The sequence below is a fragment of the Aspergillus tanneri genome, assembly GCF_003426965.1.
Source record: "Aspergillus tanneri strain NIH1004 chromosome Unknown AapTan_6_pilon_pilon_pilon, whole genome shotgun sequence".
In the NCBI taxonomy this organism is placed as follows: Eukaryota; Fungi; Ascomycota; class Eurotiomycetes; order Eurotiales; family Aspergillaceae; genus Aspergillus; species Aspergillus tanneri.
In genome coordinates this window covers 3686338-3706217 of record NW_022984633.1, presented here as the reverse complement: position 1 = coordinate 3706217, position 19880 = coordinate 3686338, and the positions used below count along the sequence as shown (strand labels likewise).

Genomic DNA, 19880 nt, shown 5'->3' with positions numbered 1-19880 from the left:
AACATAAACATCAATGGGGACCCCCCAGGCACATAGCAGAGCCAGAATAATAACATAGTCATCCGCAAACAGCTGCTTGGCCTTGTAAGTATTTGACCAGATACGAAGCACCACAGCGAGCGTAGCCAGGATAGGGAAAATAATCGCGACGATTAGTAGGGCGGTAGATATCAGCGATGGGTTTAAAGCTTGCTAAGGAGAGCTCATGCTGCCGTCTTTTCTTAGCCGGATAATAATCCAAAATAGAGAGGGGAAAGACACCAAAAAACATTAAACTCTGGAGGAATGGGCAGCAGATGCTTAGGGGTGTGGTTTTAGATATTTCCTTCCACTTAGCCCTGGCTACCAGGAGGGGGAAAGCCGGGGCCGAACTGGCTGCAATGCAACAGTTTCCATATAGTAAAAAGCCTTAAACAGTAGAAAAGAACCATTCATCGCCCTAAGAATAATAACAATACGGGAAAAAAAGCACTAGGAATTTTAGCCCCGCTGCAGATGACGTACTGACGCCGCTGGGAAGTTGGCTCTGCATGAAATAGTTGTCCGTGGCTTTAGTATTATTAGTCACAACCAAGCTTACATACATTCACTCTAGGGGTCCCTCAAGCGGAAAATTCAGCGTAAAACGTAAACGTAAATCCGAGTCTAAGAGAACAAAGAAAAAAAAAAATTGCAACCTACCTGGTAAGCATGTGCGTAACTAACGCACATGCTAGGTATATAAGATGTCCCTGTCCTGTACACACACCCCTCCCACATTACCACAGAGGGGTTTGATGATTCCACGACAGCAGGTTTATTTAAATCCTATTAATTCACCCTCCCTCTGGAAGATTTTTATCTGTATCAGCCAATGCAGATTCTTCCTATAGCCTATGGCGTTACTTTCTCCTAAAATACTAATCGCGTTGGGTATGTTCACCATCGCCTGGACAGCCTGGTGCCTGGCCACGTTGATTGCCAACGTGTCTCGGGTTCGAGCGACAGGCCTCCAGTATGTGATCGTCCCTTGTTCTATACTTAGTACTCCCTGGCTGTTAGCCCAGCCGATTCTCCTCCCTCTTCTGAAAGCCCTGCCCGAATCGTGGACGGAAAAATGGCTTCCACTGCTTCTTTTTAAGCACGGATGGCACAATGGCTATGAGCCTTTCCAACGTATTGGAGCAGACACATTTCTTGCCGTATCGCCCGGCAATGTGATTCTCTATACCTGCGACGCAGGAGTTTCCTCCCAGCTATTCCGGGATAGTCGGCTTGGAAAACCAGCTCATTTAATGAGCCTGTTAAATATATTCGGCCCGACCATGACAGGTACCGATGGAGCGGAGTCGCGGCTATACCGTCGCACCACGGCCCCCTTTTTCACCGAGGCGACGATGCGGGACGTGTTTGTCGGCTCTGTCCAGGGAGGTGCAGAATTAGCGCAGGCGTTAAGACAGCCAGCGGCCTATCATCAGCTACGAATTCTCTCCGCCAAACTTTCGCTTCATATACTCAGTCGCTTTTGCAACCGTACAGAAACCCAAGAAGACCTTGTAAATGCATTGCAATGCAAGGACAAGCCGCAAGGTACACATTGCATGACCTACAGTGAAGCTGTGTTTACCTTGCTAGAGAACTTTATAATTGTGTTTCTCTTTCCGCACGCGCTTCTCCGTATGTGATTCCCTTGTCTTTGACTTTTTTTAGATTCCTAAGAATATTGGATTAATTAGGGACTTCTCCTTTTTATACCCATCGTCAAGCAGCTACAGCATTTGCTGAAATGCGTCGCTACATGGAAGAGATGAAGGAAAGGAAGGAGATAGAACTCCAACAAAATCTCCCAACTCCATCAAATAAGCCTCAAAGTATCCTGGGTAAGTTGATAACCACAACTCCGCCAAGTGCCAAAATCTGATGTTCTGCCCCCCTCCCCCCGGGCTCCCATTCTCTAGAGCTCCTCGTTCAAGCCGGACTCCCAGTCGCGGACGGAAGTCAACCTGCTCTTAGACCGGACCAGGTAATGGGAAATATCTGGACCTTTGTGTTCGCTGGCCACGAAACAAATGCCAACACTCTTACTTTTATTATATTGCTCCTTGCCTGCCACCCTGTCGCCCAACGCGCTATGCAAGCCGACCTTGATCGAATCCTCCAGGACACCCCGCCAGACCAGTGGACGTATGACGCACACTTTAATCCATTAATAAACAGTCTTGTGGGGGCTGTGATTAACGAAGCCTTGCGTCTTTTCACTGTCCTGCCTGTGATTCCAAAATATGTGCCCCCAACAGGACCTCCAGTCTCTATCACTATCGATGGCCAAGTCCATCCCTTGCCACCGGACATGATCGCCTTCATAAATACGAGTGCCATTCATCGCCATCCGCAATATTGGCCACGTCGGGACTCCAGTACAGACATGATGACTTCTAAGAATCGCACGAAGCGACCGTTCGCAGTGTCCGACTTCGATCCTGAACGGTGGATTCAAGCCACGGATGGGGCCAAAAATGTACTTTTAAACCCAATCCCTGGTAGATTTATACCATTCTCGGAGGGCAGTCGAGCATGCCTGGGGTATCGTTTTGCTCTGGTAGAATTGTGTGCCTCCGTGGCAATTATATTCAAATTGTCGTCGGTGAGGCTGCTCACTAGAGACGAAGACAATAACAGCAGTAATTCGGGAGCTACCGCAGATACTTGGGAAGCAGCAAGGGATCGGGCCGAGCTGGCTCTTTCTGAGGGTGTTAAGTTTGATATGAGTTTGCGGGCCGTCCACAGTGTGCCCGTTCAGTTTGAGGCGCGTAAATGAGATACAAAATATAGTTAGAAACTGGATATAGAAATTATTTACGCCCAGTAGCCTACAGTGGAAAGATACCATACCATATAAATTGAACTTGACAATCGTAGATACAGCTATTGTTCGAAATTTTGAAGCCCCTTACAAAGGCTTCCGTGCTACCTGTGACGGCCAAGCAATTTGATGAAATTGGTGCTATCTCAACGAAAATTTCATGCGTAGAGAGGAGGAAGAAAGGTGGTGAGGGGGCGGTGCGGAGAAGTAAATATACTAGATATTAAAGTAGTTGGACACCGAGCGGCGCAAGACACCGAGCGGCGCGCCGCTCACCGCTCTTCCTGGAAATATTCAAACATCTCAGTATTCGAAGCCTTTTTATCTTGATTTTCATCAGTATTTTATTAATATACCAAAATGAGTGCCATACCAATGGATGAGAGAATAAAAATGGCTGTTAATGCATGGAATAATAACTAATTTTTATCCAAAACTGCCTGTGCCAAGGCATTTAATGTCTCTTCAAGAACTCTTCTTTATCGACTTAAAGGAAGAAGCAACCGCAATAATATTATTACTAATAGCTGGAAATTGTCCAATCTTAAAGAGGATATATTAAAAAGATGGATTATTAATATAGCTAACCATGGTCTGCCTTAACGGATCTCCCAAATTTAATATCTTACTGGTCTTTTAATATCTGCACGTCAAAAGACTTCGTCGTTATCCCCGGCCTCTATCCCTGATCTAGTTAGTAGTAAATAGGTTACTCGATTTATTTCCCGCTATAATAATATTAAGTTAAGATATAATCGTCGATATAACTACCAGCGGGCGAAGTGTAAAGATCCACAGGTTATTTAAGGCTGGTTTTAATTGGTTCAAAATACTATACAAAAATATGGCATTTTAAAACAAGATATCTATAATATAGACGAAACTGGCTTCCAAATAGGTGTAACATCAACAGCCAAAGTTGTCTGCGGCACAGAAACACGCAGATCTAATGCTAAATTAATCTAACCAGGTAATAGAGAATGGGTTACATTAATTGTAACTGTTAGAGTAAGTGGTTGGGTTTTACCCCCCTAGATTATCTTTGCTGGAAAAAAACATCAATCTCAGTGGTATTCTGTTCTAACTAAAGATTATCAACTAAGTCTTAGTGAGAATGGCTGGACTAATAATAATCTGGGACTTAAATAGCTACAAGAAGTTTTTAACAAGCATACAAGATCCCGCACTGTTGGTTAATATCGATTACTTATTTTAGATGGCCACGGGAGCCATGCAACTGCTGAATTTGATATACTGCATGGAAAATTTAATTATTCCACTTTATATGCCTCCTCATTCATCTCACCTTCTTCAACCACTCGATGTTAGCTGTTTTGCACCTTTAAAGCACTTTTATGGTCAAAAAGTGCAAGAAATAATGAATAGTGGTATAAAAACTATTAATAAGGTAGATTTTTTATCTATCTATTTATCGGTTCACTTAAAAGCAATGTTATCGGCAAATATATTAAGTGGATTTAAGGCTACTAGCCTTATTCCTCTTGATTCTTCGACAGTGATATCAAAGTTAAAAATCAAGTTAAAAACACCAAGTCCACTATCTTCTTCAGGCAGTAACCAGTTATTTTACTTGGGAAAAACACCTTATAATCTCTACCAATTAAATCGACAAAAAGAGCAACTTCTTGAGATTTAAAACCAAGGCTTTTTTCCATCGATTGCTGATACTTTGCTTGAGAAAGCTATAAAAGGCAATAAGATTGCTATGCAGTAAATATTTTTGTTAAAAGATAAACTTTATCGACATCAGGCAGGTAATAAGTACCAAGAGCAAAAAAAGGAAAAGCCTAGACAGTTTATTTAAGATAGAGGCAGTCTAACTGCTGATACAGCACATTAAATAATCAGCGAGAAGGAGGCAAAGATTTAGGCCGAGGCCCAGGCACCTAGGCAGCGAAGGCCTCCCACATGCAGTAATTGCAATATTCAGGGCCATAATCGATTAAAATATCCTACCAGATAGTTCTACTGCGTATTTTTTATAATACATTTCATTTGTATGGAGATAAATGGTATGAATATTATCTAAAGTAAGATGGAGGTGAGGGAGAGCCGGAGCGGTGAGCAGCGCGCCGGTGTCTTGCGCCGCTCGGTGTCCAACTACTTTAGTGCCTTACAGTGCACCACACCGTAAACCCAATTCACACCGTAAGCCCAAAATTGATGCTATTCCCAATATCTATCGCCTTTCACCCTGAATATCTATCCAAAAAGGCTCGTTTCTCTGCTGCGCTGCTACCGCTGCTTCTGATAATATAGAACTCTCCCCCGTAGGCGCCCTGGGTGGCAATTAGCCGTATAATTTTGCCCACTGCTTATCCAATCTCTTCTACTCTTGTATAGCTTCTTTTTCTCTTCTGACCTTTATTGACCGATTGGCATCTTTTGTACTGAGTATACCAGAGTCTCCAAACTTTGGAATCTCTCTTTTAGTAATTTGTCGCCTCCGGGGGGCTTGTATCTGTCTTATTCAACCAACTGTATCGCTCATTATCGCAAGTTCTTCCGCCGTACGTTTATAATGGCAGAACACACGCTGTAGGCCTCACTGGAGCTTTGGCGTAAGGCTCTTAGTAGTAAACATCTTTCAGAGCTTCTTCTGGTTCTTTTAGAGGTCTTGGGCGCTCTTCAGAGGGGAGTTTTCCACACTAGAAGAAGAGAGATTCGGAGGTGTTGATTCACCGTACACGCGAAGATCGGGCGCGGAGAGCTCTGGTATAGGCGGAAGTGCATCTTGAAGCTTTTGAATAATGGTAGAGCCATCTAGAGGGTATATACCACATTCTTTAAAAGAATTGTGAATGATTCGCTGGTTAAAGGTCTTGTTTTGTACGCCAATGATATCTGCGAGGAAATCCGCCTTCCGTGCGGGTATTCCACCCCACTGAGAAATGAAGTTATTTTGCTTCCGAAAATGCTGTTTATAGGCAAGATAAGGCTTGCCATCAAGAGGCTGGCAAATATAAGTCGTATGAGGCCGAAAACAAAAAGGAATAATACTGTAATCCTCGCAGAGTTGTAGAAATTCAACGGTTTTATGGGACTTATAGCCGTCGAATATCAACACAAGTTTTTCACCCCTTTTTGTCCGAGTTTTTGTAGCCTCATGAAATTTTTGAAGCCATCCAATGGCGAGTGAATCTTTAATATATCCCTTCAGTGAAACGGCAGTCCAAAAGTCTGGTAGATCAGGGTAATTATACCAGCTTTCCATAAACCTTCAAAATAAACAGCGGCTCCATAATCCACCCATCAGCAGCAATACACTCAATTGCTGTAATATTTTCGGCATGAACTCAGCAAGGCCAGGGCATCTTCCCTTCGTACTAATAACCTTCCGAGCTTTTCCCTGGCCAGGTTGGAAGCCGCATTCGTCGAAGTTATATACAAGGTGCGACGGGAGATCTTTAACCACATTCGCAAGCTGATTATACCAGTGCTGTAGGTATCCAACATTCTCCGCATCAAGATGATTTTATCCTTCGTTCTCTGTATCACAGGGCCTAATATAAGTGTCGTTTCTCAAACCGATACGCCCACATCTTGCTAACTTCATGATCGAACCAGCGCGTACGAGCGCCCGATTTGCCCACTCTGTGAGCATCTCAGGGGTAACAGGGAGATATAAATCGCACATACTAACAATACACTGGATCAGAGCTTTCTCCTGATACTCACCAAGTGCCTTATTTTTAGGTATACGGGCGCTGCGAGCCTGTTGTCCCCGGCGAACGGGACCGCGTAGTGTCTCGTACGAAATGCCACATTCCCGCGCAGTCTTCACTAAATTCGTTTTTTTTTCGCACTGGGTAGTTTCACAGGCCTCAGTTACACGAGATTCGTCTATTTTCGGCGCCTTTGGCATGGTGGGTGGATGGAAATAATGTCAAGAAGATAGATGGGTGGAATTTTGGGTTTATGGTGCGGTGCACCCCCAAGCCGAAGGCGGTGGGGGGGCACTGGAAGGCACCAATACCATTCTACAACCAAACATGCTTCTTAGTTGATGTGATATATGTGATGTCGCTTTCTAAGAAAATTTCTTGTGCTTGTTGGTGCATTGATGTATCTAATAATAGGAACCGGACCAGATATCGTGTATGTGGTCATGGTGTTGAGTCTCCTCATGTTATAGCCTTTCTGGGAATAAACTCCAGTTCTCACCAGGGTGGTTTTCGATAAGTCGATAAGGCTCGATACGGTATCGATTGTTACCTGTGTTTATTGATTGTCTGTCGATTGTTTTCAACAAACGACAAAAAGGCTTGGTAAAATAACATAATCAGTTGCTGAGCTGCGAATTCAAACACCATTGTATATTAAAGCATTTTGATTAATAAATTGTTATAAATCTGATTCCAAATAAAGATTTTAGTATTTATCTATATTAACTCTTTCCATCTCAAGTTCTTTAATTGTGATCCCACTATGATGCCAATTTTTTAAACACTCAACCTTTTTAATACTTTCTGGTCCAAGCTGCATTCTTTCCCATGAAATTGTACGCCGTGCTCCTGAAAATACTCTCTCTGGTTCATCGCTTATCGCTGGGATTGATAGAATATTCATTGCCATTAGCGAGAGTCTTGGCCAGCGCTTTTGTTGTCCTGAGACCACCACTCTGCCTTTTGGCCGTTCTTTCGGAGACATTGCCATTCCTGTCAGTTTGCAGATGCTTCATTTGCGGACGTAGCTCTGGTATATGTCTTTGTGCTCTGGTAGTCTTACGTCGTCCAAGCCGAGGAGTCATCGGGTCCGATTGTTCTTTGTCAGCACTGCTGGGTTCACCTGGAAAGTCAGGTCTGTGGATCATTGTTGTCTTCGCTAAATGAATATACATGTTCCTGAGGGTCAGGGCATGACGGTTCAGGAGGGACCAACACTTCAGTGCGCGCTATACTTGAACCATGGAAGCTATGCATGTTATCTTGTTAATCTTTACTAGAGAATGATATTCGCCTCATTTGGTTAGACACGGAGGATTTGCATAGGTCTTGCCTGTGAGACCGTTGAGGCTTGATGTTCGTATGCAAGACATTTTCAGTCTTACAAATAGTATTCATGTCCGCGACTTGGAAAGGGAGGTCATTCACTGATTACAAAAAGACTGTAAATACTCTGTACTCTTGCACTACCGTCAATATTAAGGGCTAGAGTAACCTACTTTTTTTCAAACTTTCCTCCTCCCATTCTTGGACAGCTAGGACCTTCGGCCTTCCGTGCTTGTCAAGTACAGGAGTGATAACCGGCACATTTCTAATATCTCCCACGCATGGCCCTTTACTCGTAAGAGGACGCGCTTTCTTTGGTCTCAGGATTAGGGTTGGAGTTAAGTGTATCTGCTCCGTGATGTGTAAACAATATCTCCGATAAGCAGGACTTTAATGGACACGTACTTTTTGATGCCCTTGAAATACCATCGACCCGTGGTTCAGACCTTACCTCCATAATGGGACTTCTCTCAACCTCCGCGACAGAATTGACGTGAGTGCTGCTGACAGCGTTTGTTTCTAACAGTCCGCCACCTGAAGGCAATAGACCATCCTGTTGAATCACAACTGGTGGCTTCCTAGGAAGAGGGTGGTTTGCAGGCTGTATGTTAGGTAAGAACATTGCTTGAGAGCCAACGCTCTCAGTTTCTCTGCTGTAGTAAGAATTAAGTGATAAAAGCTTCCTGTTGTTTGAATGAGGGGTTTGTGGTTCACGAAATCGAATCCGGGGCATGTCTGGGAAACTGAGTGTCACAGATAGCTTGAAGGGGGTTTGAAAGCAAATCTGGTAAACCAAAACGGGGAAATCCAAGGACAGGGGATAATTTGTTTTGCGTCACAGGGAGAGAAGGGTAATTCGGGAGGGAACAGTGCAAGAAAGTAAGATAAATACAGGACAAATCTGTAGCTCCACATATCCCAATAATCCTCCGAGGGATCTTTATATATCCAAAGCAGCGGGTCAATTCCCGGAAAGCCTTGGGGTTATTTGTGGCGAACTTTCATCAGGGCGGTAAACGGGATCAGTTTCTTGCCAACCACCACCGGCTACCAATCCGTATTATTACTGTCCGTAAGATGCCGCACGGCACAGTTACATGCAAAATATTCGACATTTTTTTTGAAAAGCCGTGAGAGGATTACCCACACTAGGGGACCGGAGGGGTCTAAAACCTGAAAGAATGCCGCAAGTCCGAAGGAATACTGTATGCTGCACTTCCTCCGGAAGGTGCCCCTGCAACAAAAAAGAAGGGTCATTGGTTCCACCGACAGAAGAAATGGAGTGCTGAGTGTGTCTCCGATTGGACATTTCTCTTCCAATTAGTGAAATAACCGTATTCCTTGATCGCATTTGCCTCTTTCTAACATCCCGTGAGAATTTGTGACTCGGTAATCAGTTTAACTAGCGGCCTTCCAGGAGGAAATTCCAGTAGCAGACATAGTAACGTACTATCCGTCTTGGAGAGATGTATAAGAAAGCAGAAGCAAAGGGAAAAGGCGGAAGTCAACGGTACAAACACGCAGTACAGTCTGGTCTCATATACTGCTCGGGTTCAAAGCTATGGAACTGCAGGCAATGTAATAAAGCGCCGGTCGTATTCCATGCCCCTTGCAGCAACCGGCTCCATCCTCGAGTTGGCCAGGTCGTCCGAGCCCAAGAGCATATCCCCTACAAGCCCGCGGCCCGATGAAGCCGTCCTAAGGCATATAGAATGTTTCTGGAAGGCGGTACCACAAATTCGGGGAGTGTATGTTTTGCCCTCAGGACTCCAAAGACTAATGCAGTCGGAGTAAGGGAAAGACTCACGATAAAGCAGCGAGAAGTTCCCCTCAAAGCAGCAAACGCCATTTTCCTGTTAAGGAAGGTAGTCTAACCGTATTCAGTAATTTGCCCAGTCTCAGAACCACGGTAACCCGATGGGGCACGGATGGGACGGGTCCATGGACCCAAACAGGCAGGACGACCACAAAAGCGGCACGACTGCACCGTGGGAGATTTTATAAAATATATTATCCACAGTTATATAAAGGTGTTTTGCGCGTGCCTAAAGTATTAAAAGCTTGCTTTTATAGGCCAAATAGTCGCTATCCTATAATTTAATATTAATAATTTCTCGCACTAGGTTATAGCGCTCCTGGGCCTTCGTCTAACCTATTACCTTATAGATTTGTATATATAATACAGCTGCCTTTAAGATATCTATCTCACCTAGGCGATCCTGCACTTCTCGATATATTAATTGGTAGATTTAGATAGCCAAAGCTTTATTTTTTATCTGCTAAATTACTGAATTAAGCTCGTCACTGTCTAGTAAATTAAGCTTCTTGTTAATTAAAATTAACTCCGTGTTTATAATACGGGTGTTTTTAAGTAGATCCTCTTTCTAATTAGCAAAATTGGAAATCTTTAGAGATCTTAGTTTATATTAAAGCTTTCGACTAATATCCTTCCGCATGGCGCTAACTGCTTGTATTATACTCACGCAGCCGGCGTCATCCTCGCGTGGTGGCAGTAGATCTGTTAACATGGACTTTAGATTTGGAGTAGGCGTACTTAAAAGGGGCGATTAACTATATTAAATTAGCTTTATTATTTGCTGCATTTAAGTTTGTATTTAACTCTGCAGTTGCGTTTGGAAATCCCTAAATTAATCCCTTAATATATAATCCATGCAATTATTCTCTTCCTCCTCCGACGCAGTATCTTGTGGTAATGGTCGTGTTATCGCAGGAGAGGATGGCCTAGGTGTATAGTATGGAGATTTATCCCTAGCAGGCGCTTTTCCCTTTTTCGGGCCTATTTTAATTAAAGTTATTATCAATTCCTCGAGGGGCAATTAAATAGACAAAACAGGTGGTTTAAAACCACGTAATATCAGCTCTAAAAGGAAGATATAGAGGGTCTCATAACCTGTTCGCGAGGCACAATTCTCTTCAATTCAGGAGCTCGGGCGAGCTGACTATCTAGGTGGGTGACTAAGTGAGGCCACGTGACCCTACCGAATATGGTAGGTCCCTAACAGACAGAGTTTGTTAGCAAGACTCGTACAACCGCCGCTGACGTAGCCATTTTCGGCCGCCTGCAAACCGTCACATCGTTAAATGCAGTATAAACAACAGTAAGATATAAGTAAGTCAAAGGTTTAACATAGCCTCCATGTTGCATATAATTCTAAGAAAGATCTGTCAAAGGTATGCACAGCCCTTTGGTCGAGTCGCCTAAACTTAGGGAAAAACTCAATACTCCATAATCCTGCGGCCGTGACACCAACGGCTGAACTCTTCATTGACAAATACAAGCCAAGGAAGTTGTATAAACCCACTGACTCATCAGCTACCCTATCTTCTTTCCACTTTAGCGGTTGGCAAGGCGCGTTCTATTGATATCGTCTTGGCACATGACACCATTTATACAAGGGCCTGCATGCGTAAGCCGACCAGGCAACCATGCACTTATACTTGTACATCCCGTCAACCACTTGAATGCATCAATCTGAATCGCCATGGCCCCAGGCGTTGAGTTCATAAACGGCAAAAAAACGTTCATTCCGATCGGTAGTGATCTACATACTTATATAGAATCTCAACTAACTTGTTTAGAAAACAACCCCGAGGTTCTCTCCCGACTCGCTCATAATCTTGGCATTTCCGACGCGCTGACTTTCCATGACATCTTCGACATTCAAAGCGATGAAGCACTTCATTCTCTCCCTCGCCCTGTGAATGCCCTGGTATTTCTCTGTGTCTCGCCAATATTTAATCCCGTTCGCTCCAATCTAGCATCCTCTCTACCTTGCTATACTGGACATGGCTCTTCAGAACCGATTCTCAGGGTAAAACAGACTATTGGAAATGCCTGTGGTCTTATGGCTCTTTTACATTGTTTGTTAAATCTTGATGACGGGAGATATGTTACTGCGGGATCCAAACTCGATGAATTACGAAAAACAGCCGTCCCTCTTCCCCCACCAGAGAGGGCGCAGTTACTTTACGATTCTAAATTCCTGGAGGAGGCACATATGGATGCTGCAGTAACAGGAAGCACTCATGTTCCGACTGCACAGGATAAAGTCGAGGGCCATTTCATGGCTTTTGTGAAGGATGTCCGAGGCAAGGTGTGGGAGCTGAATGGGTCTCTCCCCGGGCCGGTGGAGAGGGGCGTTCTTGTAGCGGATGAAGATTTACTCAGTCAGAATGGCATACAGATGACAATTTTGGATTTTATCGAGACATCAAAGACGGTGGAGGGGGGTTGGGGAATTTCCATAGTGGGTTTGAGTGAGTCTCGTTAAAGTACCTAGAGTTATTCTAAAATACCACGAGTTTAGTGGAAACAGGCCTTTTTATCCATCAGTTGCATAGAAAATATGGCGCCGTAGTCCATTTGTTGCCCAACGAAGTATCTTTCGTCAGCCTGGAAGCTATTCGAGAAATATACGCATCTGGGAGAAGTGGCTACGACAAAAGAATATTATGACATGTTTTGACAGGTTGGAATCAAGCGCGTCAGCCACAATAGGTTTCAACCGAATATAACGAGCTCAGAACATTCCACACCAGACAAACAAACAGTGAGTACTATACCATGGTCTAATCGATATTTAACACACGCCAGCATGGTCAACGCAAACGCGAACACTCAGATCAATATGCCATGTCCAACGCCCCACCCTAAAACCATTACTCGGCTATTCAGCAAAGCACGCAGTCTTTTGCATCCAAGTGTGCAGCTACTGGCCATACCGTCCATATCTTCGTAAGTTTTCATCCCCCTGGGCAACCTGCTCCATCCAATTATCAGGGCCGCCTCCGCTGCTACGTCCTTGACGGCGTAGCAAATTTTATGTCCAGTCCTCGCGGCCCCAAGTCTCTAGACTCAGTCGCAGACTTCGAAGTCATGGAATTAACCTGTCACCATGGCCTAAAACACATCTCACCCCCAATCCTCCTCATCAGTCCACTTCCTCTAACGTAGCCCAGAAAACCTCCTCCTCTACTACCTCCCCTCTCTATTCTCACTCTCCCCCAAAACCATTACCCCTCGTCGCACTCCAAAGTACATGCCTACGTCCGCCAAACCACCGCCCAACATCACCACGATAGGCACAGTCTCGTCGCCAAACTCTCCCCCCCCCAGCTCCCCTCTTAGCATCATGCAAGTCGCAGCAGAATGCAAAGACCACATGGCAGCGGAGATCGACACCACCGGTGACGCGCTCAGCTTTCTCATGTGGGAGCTCTCCCAGCCACAACATGCTACTCCAAAATCGTCCTCACGATGAACTCCGCTCCCCTTCATCATAAATACCGTTCCACAAATTACCATATTTAGACGCCGTATTTAAAGAATCCTTGCGATGTTCCCCGTCTATTCCCATGTCTTGTCCACGCAATGTACCTCTAGGCGGTCGAACTATCAATGGATATTATCTTCCCCAAAGGACAATCCTCAGTTGTCACTCGTACACTGTTCATCGGTTCAACGAAGTTGTGTTTCCTGATACGGAGAGATTCAACCTCGATAGATGGATGAATGAAAAGGGCGAGAATGAACGGAAGAGATTCTTTGCTTTTGAAACTGGTGGACGGGGGTATACGAGTAGGAGGTAGGTTTGGCATTATCTGCTTCATTTCTTCCATCTCTGTTTATTTCTTGGCATTACTTTGTTAAAGATGCTAATAGAATAGTTTAGCAACAATCGATGAAAATTCCCTTCGAAAAGTCTACGCTCGATTCCGAATAACTGTCGTGCGCTGCATCTGCATGGGTGCATGGATATAGATAATCAGAAAATATCTGCGCGACCGAGCGATCAGACTTGTAAGCTTGTTTTTAGGCCTTTTAATGAATAATTATTATCTCTTACTTGTTTCTGTATCTATTCTTGTTCCTTTATTTTTAGCCCACCGAAATATGTATATAAAACCTGTCAAATATAAACGACCAGAAATTCTCTATTCACTACAAGAAGCCCATATCCACTATATGAAAATATTGAGCCAAATAATAAAATTACCAAAGTAAACTATTCTATAGATTACTAATATACAATGCTGCGTTCATGCCGAGTCCGAATGTTGCATTCCGACAGTTCCGATCCTGCGATCAGTGGAGATGACCAAACAGTTCAACAACCGGTGTCTGCTTAAACTTCAGTATATCCTCCTTCCATGGTTCCGTGTATTCCGAGTTTTGGTGGATTGTGAAATCATCACATTGAGGATGAGGTCAATACAAGTATGCACTGTGTGATTTCCTTGCAGGACGATATTGTCTTCAGATAATTGACATAAATACAAAATCTGAAAGAAAGTCATATGTTCATACGCGTGTGCTAATTACGTTAACAGCCTATTAATCCGCTCCACCCTCCGGGACAGACATCAAGACACGGGCCTGGTCGCAGTGTACAGTGGATAAAAGCTCGAACATGCAGAATCCACATCCTCCGAGATCAGGCTCACCCCCGTCGGGTTCGCAGTACATCCCAAACAGCCAATATCAGTCGTGCCATTGGCATTCATGCCCCTCCATCCGGGCGCGGCCGGAGCATAAGGGTCTTTGGCAAAATTCGCCCACGAACGCTGCATGAATCGACTCAATGCGACTTCTCCAGACGTCGAATTTCCGAAGGTCGAGTAAGCATCATAGGTACCGAAAACCAACGGTATATCTGAGGCATGGTATGCGCCGATATTTGTAATATTCATGGAGGGAGGGAGTGCCGGGCTCTGGATGTTGGGGAATGTCGCGTTGAAATAGTACCGGTAGGTGGGATTGTTGGCCTGGGCGTTTGCATGAGAGACGAGATTTGTAGGACATTGGAATTGTAGGTTCGTGACAAAATCTGCAACGCTAAAGAATAAAGCAGTCGGCCCTTGTGCTAAATATGCGGCTAGAGAGTCCTGAACCCAACGAGCGTTTGCTGAGTCTACTAGAGACGACAGGAACTCGGAGAAGGCCGAAAGAGATATACTACCATTTCGCTGCATTGCCTGTGAGAGAATCGGTGATACGAACAGTGAGCCTTCATGCGAATTAGTCCCAATCACGATAGGGATATTAGCCGATTGGCCATGTTTTCGAGCCTCTAGAAGTGGTGTGGCTCGTTGTGTGACGTTATCTGACACTGGAAAGAAGTCCAGAGCGAGATTCTGGACTACGTCATGGATTTTGGAGCCATTGACACTCTTCATGCATTCCAATTCGGCAGCTGCTGTGGTGCCATTACAGCCCACAAAGCTCACCACCTGCTTCCAGTTGGGTGGACCGGCATTCTCGTTCGCACTCACTGTCGCCTGTCCGGAGTGCAGAATCGCCGCTCGGAAAGGAAGTGGATCAGGTGGTGCTGTAACCAACCGGTCCACAGACGAGGCGCCAGAGGAATCTCCAAAGATGGTGATCTTCGAAGGGTCTCCGCCGAAGGAGGCAATGTTGGACGAGGTCCATTCCAGTGCGAGGCGCTGGTCGTAGAATCCCAGATTCTGGGACATTTGGTCAATGGCAGGAGAGTTGGGGAACCCAAAAACTTGATTATATATTAGTTTCGGTCGTGATGGTTAGCGGCACTTGAACTAAATAACGTACCGTTGGTCCTATAGTTAATCGAGACCAAAATGACGTCCTGGGATGCGGCAAATTGGGAACCATCATAGACTTGCTGTCCTGAATGTCCAAACTGCAGACCACCTCCAGGAATCCAGAACAAAACTGTCTTATTCCCAGAGACGGCTGCGTTCGCAGGGGTGTAAACATTCAGATACAGGCAATCTTCGCTGGCCGAGACGGCATCATCCCCAGGCAGAGACAACGGCATCTCTGCATCTCATTAGCATGGAATGTATATACCTGGGAGTTCGGATCTTGTTACGCTTATATTCGAAGCATCTATCTTTCCAATGCGTAGCATTTGAGACATGGCGAGATTCACCCACTGGTTGTGGGGGTTCAAAGCGCCGGGGAGGAGAAACCGCATATGGGATACCTAGGTACTTGTTGACAGCAACAGTAGCAGAAGGTAGAAGTGTTGTAGTGCCAACAATCGTAGCCTGTGGAATCACCACTGTGGGGAGTACACTGGGTGCGCTATGCCCAGGTTTGCTTATCGACAATAAACATAGGAGCGATCCGACAAAGAAAGGGTATGGTTTCATAACGATTAATAGGGCTACGGTTGTTGATAAGTGGTGAAAGAAGAAGAAAAAAAAAAACCTAGAGGAGCTGGCGTTCGGTTTCTGTCAAGAGTATATACGATCCTCGGCAGGCCACGGCTACCCCGGTGGAGAAGGGGGAATAAACTATGAAATGTGGACCCAGCTTTCCAACCTGCAGATCCCATGGGATAAGTCATGAAATTGTGTCTTGAAGCAGTGGAATCGTTGACCATAGAAATATACTTTGAGGAGAGTGGACCCATGCAGCGAACTATGACGAGCCTGCCAGCTGTTGACACCACGATGTCTCTTGACTCGTTCACGAGCTATCTTGTCATCAGAGCACACGTCAGCCTGGATTGTCGCGTCCCAAAGGATAATTATTGGTCAAATAGATGTTTTCTAAACACTGGTACTATTTCTAATTCAATCTACACCGCTTTATTGGCTCACTTCTTATTCTCCGATATTATCAATAATTGGCAATAAAAAGCGGCGTGAATACCGCCATGTTATTGCTCACAAACACTAATTCGCCAGCAGAGTGATTGATCTCCATTTGGGATCAAATTCTAAAAATCGAATAGCCCTGATAATTACCAGAAGTCCAATGCTACCATGTTGTAATCGTCATTCATTTATGGAACAGGCATTGACTTTCTCGTCTCATTTTCCCATTAAACGTCCCAAAAATAAAGAATAAAAAGCAATGCTGTTTTGACTATTAATTATAGCAATTAGAAACTAGTATAATAGGAGCCAAGCCCAGAGATATGCATCGCTTTCGCTACTGGGTAATCCGTGTGCTGGCAGCCCATTTGGGAGCCTCTCCGTTGAACTCACCAAGGAATTCACAAATCCATACACAATTATTTTGCCCATTATTCCCCGTATATTAGAGCTCTACAGCAGACCAATTAATATATATAATAAATTTTAAAACACCCATAGACAGTACCACACATACAATGGAACAGCGGCGTTGTATACTTCTGCCGAGTGAGCCAATGGCGGCGGTGCGGGGTACGGTTGATTGATAGCCTCAGGCAGCTTGCCCCCTCCTCTCACTCTCTCAACTTCTCAACCTCCCTCGTCCTTCCCCCAGACTGTACATACGAAACAATCTATGAATTATGGCCCCCCAGCCAGCCAACCCTCCAAGCGACAGCCGACTTTCCACGAGGATGTCCATCCGCTGGATTCCCGAACCTGCGTCGGAAACCACCGATACGATCGTTATGTCTGTCAAGGGCTGGTATGTCGACCTGCGCGTTGACAAGAAAAGCAGTGCTATCGATTGGGCAATTGCAGGGCAGCGGATTGTGGACAGTGAAGATTCCAGTATTTCCCCAACGCTTAATCCAAGTTTACAGGATAAACAAGCAAGGCGCTGACTTCATAGGTCGAGTACAATTCACCCACGAAATTGACTCCCACAACTCCTTTGATGTGGCCGACTGTGGAACCTTCACTACTCTGCCTAATGGCGATGAACTAGAAGTCGGGTCAATGCCCCGTCCTGATCGACCTGGCGCTCCAGTTTCCGACTACGAGGAAATATGGAGAGAATTGCCATTCAGGAAAGGCGCGGAGGGTCCTGGGAGCGGCGTATCGTGGGTCCTTGAGTCGAAACATACGATCAATGCCAATGTGGGCGGTGAGGTTGAGGTGGCCAGAACATTTCTGGCCAGGGTTTGGGGCACTTATTTGGCATTGCGCCAAACTCAGGTTCTTGTACTCTCGGATCACTCCGGTACTATCACTGTGAAGGAAGGGAGAGAAGTTAGTGCAAGACGGGAAGAATGGGACACTACAGGAGGATGGGGGGAAACATACACATTTCCCCACGCAAACGAATTACCATCAATGAAAAGCCTCCAAAAAGAGGACACGGGGTCATGGCGGACAGGAGCGACAGTAGTGGTTTCTGGAGATGAATATACGGTTCGATCATTTGAAGAAGTTTTGTAAGGTACGTGGACATTGAAAGTCATTCATCATACTCTTATCCCTATGTCTGTATATAGATTTCATTCCCTGTTCTACTGCTCATTGACAAGCACATAGCGGTATCGGGCCTTGCCCACACCCATGTCCACGATAGCTTGGTTGGCATCCTTCATTGAACGTTCCTCAACCCAGGTCCGGACATTCTTCTCAGCAGCCAGCTGCAGCATTTCGCGGATCTCACTAGGACTCCCAATCAGCGAACCACCGAATTTGACTCTCTTCATAATCAGGGAAAAAGCCGGAATGGAGAGAGCACCGTCCTCCGGGGCGCCGAGTTGAACGAAAGATCCATTGGTTTTCAGGAGGGAAATGTAATCAATAATGGGCATCTGACGAGTTCATTAGCCGATATAGCACCATACAATCCACAGTACAGACCTTAGACGAGGAGACAGTCGAAACAATCAGGTCTAAGGATCGTGAGTTGTCCTTAGCCCAGTTCTTGTTATCATCGGTAGCAATATAAGCGTCTGCTCCAAGCTTAAGAGCATCTTCCCTCTTGTTGGCCTTGCGAGAGATGGCAACCACCCGATCAGCACCCAGGGCCTTGGCAAACATAATACCAAAGTGGCCTAGACCACCAACACCAATAATACCGACCGTCTTTCCGGGCCCACATCCATTGTGACGCAAAGGTGAGTAGGTAGTGATACCACCGCACAGCATGGGCGCAGCGATAGCCGGGGGGATAGTATTGGGGATCTTAATAACAAAATGCGAGGGTGCACGGTGGTACAAAGCATATCCACCATATGAGTTGCCACCATTTAAATGAACGCTATTGTACGTTCCCACCATAGTATTCGGGCAATATTGCTCGAGACCAGAGGCGCATGCCTCGCAATCACCCTTCCGACCCTGGCAAGAGTCATTCTGCGCGCCGACACCGACGCGGTCCCCAACCTTGATATTTCCTTCGGTCTTCGAGCCTACGCGCACCGCGATACCGACAATTTCGTGACCGACGCAGCAGGGGTATACGGTAGGACCCTGGTCCACACTCAGCGGATGCAGCTAGAGACTTAATCATAAGGCATAATGACATACCCATCCACTTTTGAGAGTGTGTAGGTCCGATCCGCAAATACCAGAGTGTGTTATCTTGATATCGATGTCGGTTTCTTCCCAAGGCTTAGGCTCGAATTCCTTCCACACCATGTTGCCTTCGGCAGCCTTGGCGTCAAGGCCCATCCAGCCCTCGAACTTGTAACTGGTAGCAGCCATTTTCTATTGGTGTTCAACGAGAGTCGATTGAGTATGGAGAAGGGAATAATTACCAGGATGTGCTTAGTGGCTTTATATACCAGGCCGGTTACTGCAAAAACATGATGAAGCGATCAAGTTCGAAGCGCCAAAAAAAATAAAAAGAAAAATACTGATTAGAAATTCATGGACCAAAATATCCACATCTCCCAAGTTAAGTCCATTATTTCCGTGATGACAATAGGTGTTCTGAAACTTCGCAAATAATTCGGACTTAGATTCCAGTGAACTACGGTTCTACTCTTGAAACCAAAAATCTGTATACAGAATACCAATCAATCTGATATTCTGCATTTGCTGAATTTGCCCAGCTAAACACACTGACTGTAAGAGGCTTACTGTGTACAGACGCCTGCCACTCCTGTTCGTAGCTTTGCTGAATTGGAAGGGTTTAAAAGTGGAGAACTGATGGGTCCTCATCCTTCCCGAGCCGTGGAACCGGTACCAATATTACATTTTTATTGGCCAAAAACTCATTAAGAATTCTTCGATTTTCCATCGGCCTTCGACCACAGCACTAGTGATGCAGTTGCTGACGCTGTTCCCACTTGCTGATGCTATCCCCGCTTGCTGACGCTATCCCCGCTTGCTGACAGCAT

At 45.3% G+C, this 19880-nt stretch overlaps 5 protein-coding genes across 5 annotated transcripts; 3 read left to right on the top strand and 2 right to left on the bottom strand.

Moving 5' to 3' along the window:
- Nucleotides 1–875: 875 nt before the first annotated feature.
- ATNIH1004_009233 (uncharacterized protein) lies at nt 876–2797 on the top strand (the record flags this gene model as incomplete). The annotated part of the gene is made up of 3 exons (XM_033573831.1): nt 876–1656; nt 1716–1859; nt 1938–2797. 3 exons carry the CDS (start codon nt 876–878, stop codon nt 2795–2797), a joined length of 1785 nt encoding a protein of 594 aa, XP_033424383.1.
- An 8481-nt stretch (nt 2798–11278) lies between these two features.
- ATNIH1004_009232 (uncharacterized protein) lies at nt 11279–13136 on the top strand (the record flags this gene model as incomplete). The annotated part of the gene is made up of 3 exons (XM_033573830.1): nt 11279–11282; nt 11455–12132; nt 12835–13136. 3 exons carry the CDS (start codon nt 11279–11281, stop codon nt 13134–13136), a joined length of 984 nt encoding a protein of 327 aa, XP_033424382.1.
- A 1102-nt stretch (nt 13137–14238) lies between these two features.
- On the bottom strand, nt 14239–15348 carry ATNIH1004_009231 (uncharacterized protein; the record flags this gene model as incomplete). The annotated part of the gene is made up of 1 exon (XM_033573829.1): nt 14239–15348. The coding sequence occupies one exon, from the start codon at nt 15346–15348 to the stop codon at nt 14239–14241; it is 1110 nt and encodes a 369-aa protein (XP_033424381.1).
- A 1793-nt stretch (nt 15349–17141) lies between these two features.
- Nucleotides 17142–17979, top strand: ATNIH1004_009230 (uncharacterized protein; the record flags this gene model as incomplete). The annotated part of the gene is made up of 2 exons (XM_033573828.1): nt 17142–17349; nt 17411–17979. The coding sequence occupies 2 exons, from the start codon at nt 17142–17144 to the stop codon at nt 17977–17979; spliced, it is 777 nt and encodes a 258-aa protein (XP_033424380.1).
- A 71-nt stretch (nt 17980–18050) lies between these two features.
- ATNIH1004_009229 (NAD(P)-dependent alcohol dehydrogenase) lies at nt 18051–19242 on the bottom strand (the record flags this gene model as incomplete). Its single annotated transcript, XM_033573827.1, has 3 exons — nt 18051–18347; nt 18397–19008; nt 19066–19242. The coding sequence occupies 3 exons, from the start codon at nt 19240–19242 to the stop codon at nt 18051–18053; spliced, it is 1086 nt and encodes a 361-aa protein (XP_033424379.1).
- Nucleotides 19243–19880: the final 638 nt, after the last annotated feature.